The 16,138-nt window shown below is 40.8% G+C and overlaps 1 protein-coding gene across 6 annotated transcripts in view; it reads right to left on the reverse strand.

Annotated features, from left to right (window-relative positions):
• The window catches only part of CSRNP3 (cysteine and serine rich nuclear protein 3), a 97,930-nt gene that overhangs the window by 25,309 nt on the left and 56,483 nt on the right, over window positions 1-16,138 (reverse strand). For 5 of the 6 annotated variants that reach the window (XM_077181472.1, XM_077181471.1, XM_077181469.1 and 2 more), the window contains one exon: window positions 698-868. In XM_077181472.1, coding sequence (XP_077037587.1) covers window positions 698-868 — 171 coding nt within the window. Of the gene's footprint in view, window positions 1-697; window positions 869-14,631; window positions 14,913-16,138 lie in introns of those variants that run through there. The other variant, XM_077181474.1, reaches the window with a different exon arrangement.

The raw sequence follows: 16,138 nt of genomic DNA on the forward strand, positions 1-16,138 counted from the left end.
CAGTTGAAGGAGGAAAACCCCTGCTTTTTAGAAAATGCAGTTCACTATTAATAAATAATATAACCATCTAAAACAAGTATCATAAACTGCAAACATAAACTGGAAATTTATCATTCCCAGAAATATATGCTGCAAATGTAGCTTGGCTAACTTAAGACCAAATTCTTATTTGTACACAAAACCATTGCAAAGTACAGAAATATCCTCTGGTACCTGAAAAATAGAAACTATTGAAATAATGTCTACCATACACAACATTCATCAGTTCCAAATAAAAGAAAGCTTTTTTGTTTTTAGAGAAGAACTCTCACCAATACTGTATTACAGAGAGCTGACAGCTGCAATACATTTAGCTAAGGAAAATAAACTGAGCTAAAGCACTTTCCCTACAGTACCTGTTTGAACTATTTGGAATACAACTCCTAACATTAACTACAAACAGCTACATAATTCAAACGGCAAATAGGTAGGAGCTTCTAAGAGACTTCAAACTTTTACAACAACAGTCTAACAGACAAGAAGTAAAAGAATGTAAGAGTATTTTACTAAGTATTTTTGAGCAAGTCACAAACTAACATCATGGAGAGAATGTTGCATGATCTGCTCAATTAAAAATCATCATACTTATCTAACCACAAAATTTATTTTATTTTGAGAAACAGGAATAATTCTTTGGGTACGCAGAGTTAGTACTTACGGGTAAAATGATTGGAAGTGGACGGATTGACACTATCACCACTGTCAGCACTTTCACTGCTGGAAATGTCATCATCTGATTCCCTCACAGAGGAACAAGGTGAGGAGCCATCAACTTCTTCAAACTTCCTCTTTAAAATTCCACTCATTGCTGCGATGCTGTCACATGTACCTGTAACAGGAACAGAGGCAATGAGGCACTGAAACATCCAGCTGCAGAATATGCAATCATAAACTCCAAAGTAATTTTTATTTCAAAATAGCAGTAAATTGCCACTTCTAGTCTTGAATAATCATTTAATATGAAATTACACATGACTAATTAGGAGAAGCCATAGAGAAAAAAAAAATCTGAAGTCCTACTCTAACTTGACATGTATGGAGGCGATTATTTCACTAGAATAATCTGTAACAGATTGCTTTCAGGGAGTATTTTCCCCACTCTGTCGACAGCATCCCTATCTTCTTCTAGTTTATGTTGTGAAATTTCAAACCAAGAAAAAAATGACAGACCTGGTCCCTCCTTTGGCTGCCACAGGAGGAAGGAAAGCTCACAATCGGGGATGAAATTAAGAAGAAATCATCCTGAACACTATAGTTCACAATGCTAAATATAAGTGATGTAACCAGTGTTCACACCACCCTTTAAGAGTTTCATCTGATAATTCCAATATTACAGACAGATAAAAGACAGTGAAGGCACAAAGACCACATATAAATTTGTGCTCAATAAACACCTGGAGTTCTGAAGTTACCCACACCAGTTAAAGACACCAACTGTCTCTCAAACATTCTCCTCTCCCAGTTATCTGGTCTATGAAAGGCAGGCCACCCTTGACTAAGCTCATCTCCTCCTATTACAAGGTGACCTGCCTAGTGCTAGAGGCAAAGACTGGGGATGTTGTCTTCCTGGACTTTACTAAAGCCTTTGACAACGTTTCCCACAGCATCCTCATGGAGAAACTGAGTGCTTCCGTCTTGGATGGGTGTAAAAACTAGCTGGCTGGATGGCCCAGAGAGTGCTGGGGAATGGAATTAAATCCACTTGGTGGCTGGTCACTAGTAGTGTTTCCCAGGACTCTGCTGATGCCAGTCCTGTTTAAATATCTTTATCAGTGATCTGGACAAGGGGATCAAGCGTCCATCCCCTCAGTCAGTTTGCAGATTACAGTAAATTGGGCATGAGTCCAAAGAAGGGCAATGAAGCTGGTGAAGGTCTAGAAAGTGACTCACATGAGAAGCAGCTGAGAGAGCTGGGACTGTTCAATCTGGAGAAAGGAAGACTTGGGGAGGACCTCATCACTCTCTAAAACTCCCTGTAAGGACTTTTTAGCCAGCTGGGGGCTGGCCTCTTTTTCCAGGTAACAAGGACAAGAGGAAATGGCCTCAAGCTATGCTGGGGAGGTTTAGATTGGGTATTGGGAAAGATTTCCTCAACATAAGGGTGGTCAAGCATGGGAATGGGCTGCCCAGGGAATTCACCAGCCCTGCAGGTACTTAAAAGATGTGTAGATGTGGCACTTGGGTACATTGTTTAGTGGTGGACTGGTCAGGTTAATGGTTGAACTCAATGATCTTTGAGGGATTTTCCAACCTAAATTATTCTGTGATACTAAAATTAAGAAATGAAATGCCTAATATATTCCTGATGTTAAGTAGAATATTATAAAACTACGTATTCATTTAGCAGCATGTTCTGGTTCCAGCCAGGACAGGGTTAATTTTTTGCAATAGCCCAGAGGGGGCATGGCCAGGACACCAAGGTTATTCTGTACCACCTCACATCATTACTGGGGGCAGGGGGAAGGGAGTCTTTTCTGGGGAGCAGAAGTTCCTTATGGCTCCAATTCCACGGCAGAGAGAGCTGGTGTTGTCTGTTGTGGGTTTCCACAGTGAGCAGTAACATTTCTTTTCTGGTACTCTCTGTCATGAATATTGTTGCCCTTACTGTCCCTCTCCTTATCTCATTGCCATTTCCAGTAAATTGTTCTTATCTGAACCCACCATCTTCACCTTTTTTGCCTCCTATTCTCCTCTCCAGCCACTGCAGGGCGGGAGGGAGAGTGAGTGAGTTTGGAGAGTTTCTGTGGGAGCACTAGCCTGGGGAGTGCTCCCCTAAACACCATGACACAGCAGAGGCAGAAATATTGCATGTAATTAACTAGCTGAGGAGAGATCAAGAACAGCTGGAGCCTGCCCAGGGGACACACAGCTGCCACCATCCTGCCTGCAGCACTGCAAAGACAAGTGCTCCTAACACTTATCCAGGCAAAAAGTTTGTCTGGGATTGATGACACACTGTACTCAGCAGGGACACACAACCCAGCACTTAGGACTTGACAAAGGCTTCTACCCAATCCCACTGAAAGCAAGAAAAATAAAAAATTCATTTACACTGCTCATGAAACAGAACTATTAAAATCTCTACAGCTACCTTTAGGATTCCTTAATTCTGGACCAGCCACATTCTGCTCCTTCCTGGAAGCTGAACTAGATACCCTCCAGAACTCCCTTCCCACCAACCTTTCGATGGCTCTGTGTTTAAAATCCCAATATATCTGTGAGGAAGCTTGCATAAGCTGGGCTAAGTGGCCACTAAAGAAGACAAGGTTAAAGCAGAGACTCCAGTACTGGCCAAAAATGTTCAACAATTAGCACATTTCAGGGCTTTGGCTCAGGCCACCTCTCGCTCTCCTGGATTATGCAGGATGAAGCAGGTGCCAGAACCATTCCCAGCAGGCAGGCTGGATGAAGGTACCTGGGTTTTGGCAGAGGCCTGACAGCTCAACCATTGTGGACAAGAGCTGTGTCCTGCCACTTGGCAGCAGCAGCCAGAGAATGCTGTCCCTAGCCCATGTCTGTCTTATCTTTTCAATTAGTACAGAGGCAGTCTCAGGGATGTAGCTGCTGTGCTCTGACCCTGCAAGCACAGCCCTTCAGCAGTTAGAACTCTGCTATCTTTGCTCACACTTGGCCTCATACTAAGTAGTTTCAATGCCTCCTGTGTATTCTACAGCTCCCTTAAAGCCCCAACACCAGTTTCTTTCCTGGAAAAAACAAAGCAACAGTGTGAAGAGAATTGCAACCTTTCAGCATGGTATGAAGTCATGGCAAGATAAAGGTGGGCATATGAGAATGAGAACTACAAAAAAAAAAAAGAGGAAAAAGTAAAACAAAACAAAACAAAACAACAAAAAAAAAAAAAAACCCAAACAAAAACAAACAAACCAACAAACAAAAAAACCCAAAGAAAAAGTAGGACTCACCATCTTACAGAGTCTGTGAGACTAATTCCAGATCATAATTCCACAAACACTGAAACCTGTCTATACGAAATTCATGGGTTTAGGTGGCAAGGGCACAGTGGTTTCTTCCCAGTGCAAAGAAGTTTAGCTCTAATTACTTGTTTTGCTTTGCTGACAAAGCATTTTACTTTGCCTGCCAGCTCCTAAGCACAGCAGGAGGAACTTATGAGCAGGTTTAAACTTGCCTTTGTAAGTCAAAACTTGAAATTGCATATACATTATACAACATTTTAATGATATTATTAAATTGCAAGGATTAGAACAGAAGTTTTATAATAAGGGAGTTCATTCACTTCTTGAGAATCAAAAGCTCTAAAAAACACACATGAGATTGTACCAAGTTTAATATCCTGTCTCCAGCAGTAGTCACTATTTAATGCTTCAATGGAAAGCAATGGGATGCAAAATCCTGTCAAACAACTGCAGATACACAGCACTGCTTCCTCATCCTTACAGCCAATTTCCCCTAAGCATGATACTTGAAATCTTGCTATATGACAGTGCCCAGCCTCTTAGAAATTCACTTGACTTGGTCTCCTGAGGCAACAAGTTTCTTATTAGTTTTCTGTGAGAAGAAAAAAACCACAACAAAACACATCTTCTGAAACTATATCCACACCCCCTTCAAAATCACTGCAGTTTCAATCTCTACAATATTTTGGACAGTAAGCAGCAGGAAGGCAGGAGTGGCCAGCAGAATGCTGTACTAGACAGAACTACACAGGTACCTGCACGAAGTGGGGACAGCTGAGGAGGAGTCACTGACATCTTGTTGCTGTATTACAGCGGTATTTCCATTTCAGTAGGGATTACATGACATGGGAAGTAGAGTGCATCTGCTGATCCTGTACAGAATCAGGAAACACCTTTATATTTGGGGGGTGTGCAGGGAGGGGACAGTGATGGAGACACAAATGGAACTGCACATTAAGTCCTGCATCCCCAAGCTGGGGCAGCTGTCCAATGGCTGCAGCTGCTGGAAAGCACCTGGCATGCTCCTGCCAACACTCCCAACCTCAGCTGTGCAACCCTTCACAGCCTGCCTGCCCCTGGGGAGCTCCCCAAAGCCACACAGCCTCTTGCTGACACTGCTCCTCTTTTAATGTGGGAACTAAAGCATTCATCAGCAAGAAAAAGGAAGAGAAAATGAGCAAGAAACCGTGCAGGTCTGAAACACTTGAGCACTTGTTTACTATTCAGATTCTTCAAATTCTGAGTTAATAATCCCCAGAAAAAGATGCAGAATTCCATCAGAAGGTGTAGCTCATGAGAATAATGTAGAGGGAGCACTGGTCCCCAATACAGCCAACACATGCCTGGTCTTGGAACTGGTGCTATATTTCCTAGGGCTACAAAACAAGAACAGAGGGAGTGATATGCCATCTCAACAGGTACACTTTGACACCTCACAGCTACAGCTGTGTCCCCCCTGCAAGAGCACAGGGACATATAAACGGCTGATTATTGCCTGCTGACAGTGAAAGCAACAGCTGCTTTCACTGGAGTAACCAAAAACTTTGAAATTACTCCAATGTCCTTGTCGGTCGTCCCTCAGACCAAAACCCCCTTCCTAGAAGGCTCTGCCAATCTGTCACCAAATTGTCTTCTTCAAAGGCATGTGAGCTTTTCCAGGGTCTCACTTTCAAGTTCCCCTAACATAAAGGCACTTCTGCACATACCCAAAGTTACAGAGATTTGAGATATCTGAATCTGTTGAGGTCTCTCTGGGAGCCTGAAACTTCATGTTCTTCCAAGTAAGGTGTCCAAGAACAAAAGGAAAATCTGTTATGAGTGCAAAGCATGTTGAGAAGGAGAAGGGACAGAAAGGCTGGGCAGACCCAAACCCATGAGCAATTGTTTATGTACCCAAAGGCTGGTAAATATAGTACAGCACTTGGCTGCTATCTATGTCCACCCTCTTTGGACTATGAATCTTGGCATTATTTTCTATACCGGCAAAATGGTCTCCACCTAAACAAAGGACTAGGATGCTCTCCACTAAGCTACAGCTTAGGAGCAGCAGGTACTGAACAACAGACTCTGCTCTCCAGCACCTGGGTGGATTTCTTAGCTGTGCTGCTTTGTAAATTAACAAGAGACCCATTCAGCAGCAGATCTTTACAAGAAAGATGTTTTTGGATGAAGAGTGACCTACGCTCTGCTCTTGAAAGGGAAGGTCAGAGTACCTCCCTTCAGGAGGTACTGGACTGTGACTGTGGGGCACAGGGAGCTCCAACAGCACGAGCATGGTTCCATGCTGAAGGGTACCCACATGGACACCGGGGATTAAAACATTTCTCTCTCAAGCATCTAACCTCCAAGTGCCTTGCTTCTTATTTCATTAAGCAGACATGACTTAGAGACTAATCCTGAAACCTTACTCAGAAACAGAAGACCTGCAGTCCTCAATGGCCACAGCCAAACCTCAGCATAAGAGACAAACCATTCCTGCTCAAAGTGCCATTGGAAGGACAGGGAATTTACAGCCTTCCCCACACTGCTAGGAAACATGAGCTCCTCCCTACACCTTGCACCTCTGCATCAGTAAAGAGCAGCTTTGCTGGCTCTGTAATTCTGCCTTGTCTCCAAATACAATGGGATTCTGATCAATTCTAAAACACTTCAAAAAGAAATGTTTGATACACAAAGCAGATGTATTCAACAATAGGATCTCTGGGGGAATGACAGTTTGGCTTATTAATTACCAAAATTCTGTTTCTGAACATAACTTTGCCCCTTCTCCCCCCTTCAATAAAAGGAAACTGAATTCCTTTAATTCATCTTCTGGACTCCTTAAAAATCAACTTTTCTCTCTGAAAGCTTTAATTACATCTTTAAAGCATTACATTTGCATATCCCAGCCAACGTAACATCAAAATTACAATTTCAATATCAAGTCAGAACTTCCCTGTGAGGAAATACACCTTATATTACACAATGCTTGCTTTAATTGAGAAAGCTTTAGCTCTTGGGATTAGAGTTACACAGTACATAGTTGTAGCCTACATGCTTTCTTTCAAAAATATTTCCAGGCATTATGACTTCAAATGCAGGGGAAGTGTAGTGAAAGTGTCAACAATGAGACTGCCAAGGGCATGGTCGGAAGAAATGGCTACAACAATTTAAATGGCTAAACAAATATAGGCTAAAAGTCAAGTCAAGGGTAAAGATATAAATTCATACTGCCTCTGGCAGGAATCAATTATGCTGGCTATTCTGACCTCTAAATGGCTTCTTCTGGAGAGGGAACATGAAAAGCTTACTCTCACTCTCTCGCTTTTTACCTATTTTCTCTCATCTTCATATGTATGTTCCACATGTCTAAACTTGGCAAAAATATTTAAAAAGGAGAAAGAGATAAAGTGTTTTATCTGCATTAAAAACCAAAGATAGTTAAAAATTTTGCAACTGCAGTGGTTGAAAAGCATTCTCACTCCAAAGAACATTACTGAAAAGACTTGAAATTCTTAGCAGATGTTTTGGGAAATGTCAAAGATGTGTCTAAAACATGAAAAATTGCTTAAATTAGTTGATTTTTGAAAATGGTAATACAGATCGAGTAACACCACAATGAAAGACGAAAAACTGAAGCAAGAAAAAATCATGAGAAAGGAATGAAGCAAAAGGTTATGAAAAGATTCCTTTCCTACAGAAGTGGGACTCAGACAAAAATAGTGAGTTTCAAATTTCCCTAACTATTTAAAAGAAATATAAATGAAATAGCAAAGCCATGCTCTGTCATGATCACTGGAGGCCAGTTATAAAGGAGAAGGTATACAAAAATACAGGTGTCCTCAAAGTTGAGTGTTACCACACTCAGTGGTGTTCATCTGTGCTATGTATGTGAACAGATAGCTACGGTTTTGCATTAGCTCAGCTCACTTTGAGCAAGCAGCAAAAGCAGATCAGCTGTACTGATACACAGCTTTTGAGCAGAACTAATCTGTGGAGCAGAACACTGCCCTAACACAGACCATTTGCAGCACCCCTGTGAAATACATCTTTAGATCCAACAGGCACCTCGGAAGTGTAAATACACACTGCTTTGGATATCAAAATAAATACACAGTAAAGGGTCGTATGATAGAAAAATTATGCTATTTAGTACTTATTCTTTATTTAACTGCAAATTTTGTTGCTCTTCTAACATAGGTGTTCTTTTGTCATACACTGGTAAAATTTAATTACGTATATACATTTAATGTACATGTTTACTATGCTTTAACAAATGTTGGTAATAAGAACTCGCCACAAAGGTGGCATGAAAAAGGGTCTCAGCTTATTATGCACCAAATCCTGTGATATTGAAGACCTGCCTGTGCTCAGCCAGCAGCCATTTGCATTTCAGTGCTGCTGCAGCGTTACACAATAGACATGCTCAGCACGTTCCCTAATGGACACTGTTTCAACTCTCCTCCCTTCAGCGCTCCAATTCCAGCTTGGCAGATGATTTTGACCAACCTCATGCCTTTGCCTTGTCACATCCACTCAAAAAAAGGCACTGCTACAGGAATACCTTCTACTGTTCCTATGCAAGCACTGACAGATCTGGGTGCTCCAGGAGTTTCCAGGCTCAGTGAGGGAATGCATGAAAAACAATGTGGAGCCCCAATACTTCAACAGTCAGATTATATTCTTTGGACTTCAGCAACAAGACATTGAAAATTTATTGTATGATCTTGGTTCTTTGCATCAAATGACTTACAAGGAACCAATCAAAAGATTTTTGACTGATGGGCTTTTTCATTTTTTTTTCCTTTTTCTCCTTCTCTCTTTTTTTTTTTTTTAAACACCGAAAGCATAAAAATGTCCAATAACAGCTTGGTTTTATCTTGTTAATAAATGCTGACACTAGAAAGAACATAATTAACCCAATTCTCTAATAAAATCTGTGCTGTGCATATTTTAAAGACACCAAGTAAATATTTGGCACAGCTATTAGTAGTCATGTAAAGTTACAGACTGGCTTCTCTGGTAGCTCAAAACTCTGTTGCTATTTTTTACTATAAAACTGAAACAAAATGGTAGAAACTAAACAGCTAGGAAAATACCAGGAAACACATTATTTTTATCAGCAGAAATATCTGATGAAGAATAAAACAGGCCCCTAAAAACAAAAAAAAAATTTGGTCAGCAGGAGCCAACATTCAATTGCCATCAATGAAATGAATGTAGCTCCATGGCATGACAGTAAAATCATGACTTCATTCAAGGCTTGGCCTCAAGTAGAGCCAAAATTAGTAAAAATATGTTTAAGTGCATCTTTCTCCCTAGAGAATCAAGTCAATAAAACTATTCGTACTGGAAAATATAAATTATTAATATCTACTGGAAGGCTCTGATGTTTTGAAATTGCTATCTTCAAAAATAGCTTTATGGCTATAATAATTCAAGCTTTCTATCTAGATCAAGGACAATGCACAACCAAAATATAATGCTACAATCTGCATTTTTCATGCACACCCAAGACAGTCCTAAGTATATATTCAAGTCCACAAAAAAAATTACACAAAAATAGAAGATGTAAAATTGCTATTTGTTTCTAGGATTTGCTTTTTGACTTTGCACCATTCATGGTGTATCTATTCAACTCTGAAAAACAATACATTTATTTTTTTAAAAACTGGAGATTTTTAGAAATAATATTATTTCACAATGAAACACTGATGAGGGAAATTCACCAAAAACAGACCCCTTAACATACACAACAAATTACTGAATGCAGGAAACAGTGAATTCATACAACACAACCGTGAAGTCTTCTTCTGCCACTGACATATATGTAAGGAATTGACTTAATCTTCTAAGAAAGACACAAGGTAAAAATAAGCTACTCAGCTATCAGCTAAAAATGAGAGGAATTTAATTTCAAGTTTACAAAAAAAAAAAAAAAAAAAAAAAAAAAGAAAAGAAGAAAAAATCTGAGAAACAAATGGACCTTTACTATTTATGGATTTGTCTCTTCTGGATGGATTACCCAAGGCACAGTATGAGGGCTGCTTCACTGATGCTCTTCCCCAGGGTCATGGTTTAAGCTTTCCTCTATGTGGTTACTTTGATAATCAGGGTCTTAGCCACAGTGCCAATTGTTTTTTACTGGTGTGAACTAGCAATCTCTCTTTCCCATCTCACCACCCATTTGCACAATACTTGAAGAAGATTAACTGCTTCTGCTTCAAGCTCAGCTGATACCAGCTAACAGGTCAAAAAAACTAATTAGGAAAATATGATAGACATATTGAACAATATGACAGGCACAGAGAAAGCATAACTGCACAAACCTAATTTCCTTACAAAATGAGTCAAAAAGATCAGCCACACTAAGATTTCGAAGTCTCAGATTTAGTGATCATGGTCAATAGAATAAGATTTACTTTTTTTTATGAAGAGAGACAAAATATGCATAATCAATAAAGTAAAACGTTTCTCTGTAAGCCAGTAGTCTTCTCTATATTTTCAATAAGTGAAAACCTCAAAAATTATTTTAAAAGCATATATTCAATTACTGGCAAAATTTCCAACAGTAATTTCATATTTGTGGCCAGCAAAAATTCCCCAGAGGTCCTTACTCACCTGTACATAATCAACACAAAGGCACCCAAAGGAAGGGCCTGTGGTGCTAACACAACATGACAGACAGACAGTAAGATGGATCTGAAATTACATTCCCAGCTGTGTTAAAACTGAATGTTGACTCTCTTTACTTTTTTTTATGCTAAATAAAATTTGGTTTATGCCTGTAGTGACTTGTATACTAATAAACATGTCTAAGAATTCTTTTCAGCTTGCTTTATAATTCAAAGCTGAAAACTTCCTTAGAAAGCTGACAGAAGAGCTGCAGGTCTAATAATAAGCATGTTCCCATGCAATTCCCAAGGCACTCTTGTCACTGAGACAATGATGAATAGGAGCTGAGCAGCGAGCCCACTGCCATCTCATTGCCTGACTTGTAAGCACCTTATGACCATTCAGCACCACTTCAGCCAGGGGAGTCTGCTGGGACAAAATTAATTATCTGCCCTACACTCTCCTGAAAGCACTGCTGTGAAGGTATGTGGCTTCCACTTCCTATCTATCGGAAGTGGGTTCTTTTTATTATTTGATGTATTTTCCTTTATTAAATCTCTGATCACTCTGTCTTTTCCAAAGGAGATAAAAAGGTTAATACTGTGCAGTTTCTACTTTTCCATTTTATTAATGAAAGATGTTTCTTTAGAAGCAAGAGTGGATGAGAAGCATAATAGTAAACAACTGAGCAACTTAATTGAAAGCAACGAAGTTAAACCTCTGGCTACTCTGAAAGTGAATTCTTCCATAAAGACTCTGGTAGAACAAGACAGCAAAATAATGGCAACTCTGGGAGTCAATTCCCCCCTGAGTAGTGGGATTTCCCTCCCTGCCCCTAAAATAAAATATTTAAAAGTCAAAATATTTGCTTGAGAATAGCCTGCTCAGCTGTCACAGTCCATGTTGGAAGTAAGCAGTGCTACCATTTGATGTCCACACTAAAAACAATTAACAAATACATTTTGTGGCTTTCAGCATTTTTTGTTTACCCTATCACCCCCACACAAATGGCATTTACAAGAGCTGGCTATCGCTTAGGAAGTGCAGCTAACAACATCTGCAATCCAGCTTCCTTGTTAACACATCCATGGTACATTTAAAGCAGACTCTGTTCAATAGTGACAAAGAACAAATTTTAAATCACTAAGAAGTCATCATCAAACGTTCACTAAGAAGTTCATCATATCCCTATTCCAAACACCCGACCTCCTCCTGCAGCAGCACTATGTCAGCCTATTCCATCATCCCAGGAGGAGCAGCCAGGTGCTCCTCAGGTGGGACAGGCCACAGCACCGCACGGCCCCGGCCCCGGCCCCGGCAGCATCCCCGGGGAGATGTGTTTGAGAAGGAAGCCTTGTTCCCGAGCTGTGTTAGAGAAGGAGCCTTGTTCCCGAGCTGTGTTAGAGAAGGAGCCTTGTTCCCGAGCTGTGTTTGAGAAGGAGCCTTGTTCCCGAGCAGGGGAGCCCAGCAGGGCCTGGGGCGGCTCCGGGCCCGGCGCACACACAGCGCGGCACCGCAGCGCGCCCGCAGCCTCCATCCCCCGCCAGCACGGACAGAATATCACCTCCTGATAGGCACGCACAGAAACGATTTGCCAGAACTGAATAAATAAATGTAACGAAGGGGCAGCATGCTAATGAGAGCTACAAATACCACAGAGGCTGATTTACTCTGCAGCCTCCCACTACATAATGGTATCGCTGCTTGCATTTCCTCATCAAAATCCAACAACCACCCGAGACGGTGAAGCTGCCATCGGTAAATGATGTTGTAGCTCCTGCCCGTATCCCCCAGAACGACTGATCAGAGTCAGGCTCCATACTCTGCAGCCCACATTTCCTACTTCGCATTAGCCAATGGAATAAATATGCAAATCCCTGCTGCTTATGAAAGAGCAGGATACAAACCAGCCCCAAAATCAATCAGGACATCAAGTTATATATTCCACAAAATTATTTATGAAGTACTAAACAAAAGCCATGTATCTTTTCATCTGAAAGCCTGAGTGCAAATTGTCCAATGCATTTGGATGCTAGTTTTTAAGAAGTATCCTTGCTTATATTTTTGTGTTTAAGCATAGAAAAATCTTAAAAAAATCAAGCAGCTCCTCTTCCTTTTGTCCTTAACTTTACAATATTTAAGTTGTCCAGTTACATATATTAAGTGAATTTTCCATCAAATTGTTACGGCAATACAAGCTTTTACTCCTTTTCCCATTTTCCCTATTTTTTGTGGAAAAATTATTTGAAGTAATGAAAAACTGAAGCAGAGGTGCTAAAAATAGAAACCTCTTTTTTGTAGGGTGGTTGTAGAGATAGGGAATCTGTAGGAAAGAATTATATGCAAATGTGGGGGAAGAAAAAGGCCACAATTTTCCACTTTGATTTTTTTTTTCCATGTAAATCACTCACATCTCCCATTTATCATCAGTTCCATTAGAATACTGTATCCGTATCTGTGGAGAGGTGGAGAAATTAAAGGCATGCTATTTACCTCAGAGCTGCTTTAACCTAGTAAATATTTTCATCTTCTGTACATTTGTAGATGAGTCATATCTGTCTTTTATCTACACTCAATCCCTGTTCCAGTGTCAAAAAAGCCTACAAAAAAGCAATGAAGCAACAGTGATCAAAACTCACTGGTAGGACTTTAAGTGGTATCAGCATTTTAAAGATGCGATGGTCTTTGGGGATATTTTATTGAGGAAGGGGTACATCTATAATCCACTTTTTCTCATCATCATGTCTAGCTCAGAGCAAGAGCAAAAAGAGACAGACAGACAGACTGCATGTAAATTTATCTTTAAGACATCTTTACCAATGCTGCAATATATTGCAGCTGCCTTGCTTCAGCCTGACTTTCCAGCCGCTTGTTCAAAGGGAAAACATCTCTAAACTTCAAGGTTCAGTTACTAGAAGTACATTTTAAGAGCAAACAAAAGTTTTAGATAAGACAATCATCTGTTGCCATCTCAGGAAAATTATCTAAGCTTTGGAATTAAGTTTCCAAACATTTGCCACTGTGTACTCTAAACCATGACTTACATGTCTTCAATTTATATTGAACTCAAACTTCATTTAATAAACTACTGCATCTGTCTAAAGCAAGATAAAGGTAAATTGCTCTTTCTGGTAAACAATGGAGACCAAAAAACTAAGATATACAGCAAACACTGCATCCTCAAACCAAAACATTGTACAGCAGGTTTGGGCTCCTCAGATCCAGAAATAAATTAAGACAGTGTAATTAACACAAAACTCCAGTAACATGAGAGATCAAAATCACATCTCTGTCTCCAAAATGCCGGATACCTACATAAAGATTTGGTTATATTTATGATTCTAAAAGAGACTCAACAGCCACCATTCCAATTGCAGCATAAAATGTTTACATAATCACACTTTCAATAGCATTTAGATGGGGTGAAGAAAAGTGCGTCTTAAAATTACCATAAGTTAGTAGCAACACAGAACACCTTTTTGCTTCAGGAATTTTTTCTTTAAGCTTTCTTAAAAAACTTGACACTGGGAGTGTTTTAGAATATGAAGAGCCTAATCCACAGAAAAAACGTTTGTTTTATTGTTTCTTTCCTATATAAACAGACAAGACAGGTGTATTTCAAAGTTGTGATTCCATTGTAACAGTGGAAATGTTGCTTTGTAGAGACGCTCCTATTGTTATTTTACTGCACACTGTTAATTTTATCTCTGTATGCACTTACTGTAAGTACCTAACCACCTCATAAATTTAAATTTAAAACCCACCATACTCATTTTAGACAAATATAGCAATTATATGATAATTGTATGACTGTATATTGCTGTATTTTCTCAATTTGAATTAGCATAGAGTGACATGTTCAGTGTTATCTCATCCAATCTTATGGTACATACTGCAGGTGTTACTGCGATATTACCAGGGTTCTCTGTAAAATAAATTAATAGCTGCACATAAGTACGGTGAAAAAGTGTTTTTACATATCCTTTCTGATCTATTGTTTAAAAGACAAACAGGCCTGCGTTCTGAGATGCCAAGCTGAATCAGGATTGTAATATAAAATTACCTTTTACAGGAGAACCGTTTTAAAGCAGGGACTGCAAAGCACTTCGCTTAGGTATCAGCAATATTTGCAAATGGAAAATGATGCCCCGTAAGCCGAAGCACATTTCCGACTGCCAAAGCGCGCGGGCCGCGCGGCCCCGGCCCCGCCCGCAGCGCACTCAGCCGTGGAGGCAGCCGGGCCCCGCCCGGTTCCCGTGTCCGTGTCCGGCCGCGCTCCCGCGGAGGGGCCGGAGCGGCCGCAGCGGCCGCGGCTCCGCCGCCCGGCCCGCGCCCACCGTACCTGCCCGCGCCCTCCGCGCGCCGCCGCCCCGCCCCCGCATTTGCATGGCCCGGCCCCGCCCCGCCGCGGGGCATGCTGGGCACGGCCCCTCGCCCCGGGCCCGCCGAGCCGGGCGGCAGCGCCCGCGCCCCCCGCCCCGAACCGGGCCAGCGCCGCCCGCCCGCCCGGCGCGGCGGTTCCCTGGGAGAGCCGCTGCCCCCGCCCTCGGCTCTGCAGCCGCAGCCCGGGCTCCCTTTGCCTTCTCCCTTTCTTTAATTACCGAGGGCGGGCAGCGCGGGCTCCGCCGTGCCCGCACAAAGCGAACCGGTACGGACGGACCGCGAGCGCAGCGCGCCGGGCCCTGCGCCTCCCGCACGGCCACAGCCACGGAATAAACGGGCTGCTCATAAAGCACGTTTCTCCCTTGGAATCATAACTGCACATGAAAAGAGATACTGTTCTGTACATTTCGAGTTTTGTTTATTTCCCCAATCGCTTTTCAAGGGCTCCATCTCCTTCCTGCTAAAATACTCCCCAAAAATCAGCATATCTAATTTACGATCTTCAGCACTCAGAAAAGAAAGAAAAAAACCCCAAACCCAATACTGTAAAGAGATTTAAGGAATAAAACTTTTACATTGTTAATTTCTATATGATGATAAATCACTGAGAATTTGCACATCCATCCTCTTTAAGAAAAACACAGGTCACAGAAATCTTTGGGAGCAGTTTTCAAAAAATAAAATAATTATGTATAATTAACTAAGAACTACTATGAGAAACAATTACTTGCTCGAAAAATAATAACATATTTTGCATTAACATTAGAGTGAAATGCATGCAGTTATAATGTATCACTCCCAAATGTATCCAATTGCATTAAAAATAACACAAAACAACACTTCCAAAAATTTCCAAGGAGAATGTGGAGGAAAAAAAACCCATGTAAGTGCACTGTAAGATATGCTCTAATGTTACATTATGTTTAACCAAACACAAACACTACAGATCTCCTACTGAGAAAGAATTAGTTTCGAATACATAACAGAGTAATAGATTGTTGTTACTAAATATTTTATGATATTGGTAAATGATCCATCTAGCATAAATTTAATTTTACTTGCTATCCCATTTTTCATGCACAATTGAAGTTTGAATTGCATAGGAATAATGGTAAAAACATTTTTACAATGAATTTGATCACAGAACTTACACAATTTATTTAGCTTGGTATCAGACTGATGTGCAT

Source organism: Agelaius phoeniceus, chromosome 7 (genome assembly GCF_051311805.1).
Source record: "Agelaius phoeniceus isolate bAgePho1 chromosome 7, bAgePho1.hap1, whole genome shotgun sequence".
Lineage (NCBI taxonomy): Eukaryota > Metazoa > Chordata > Aves > Passeriformes > Icteridae > Agelaius > Agelaius phoeniceus.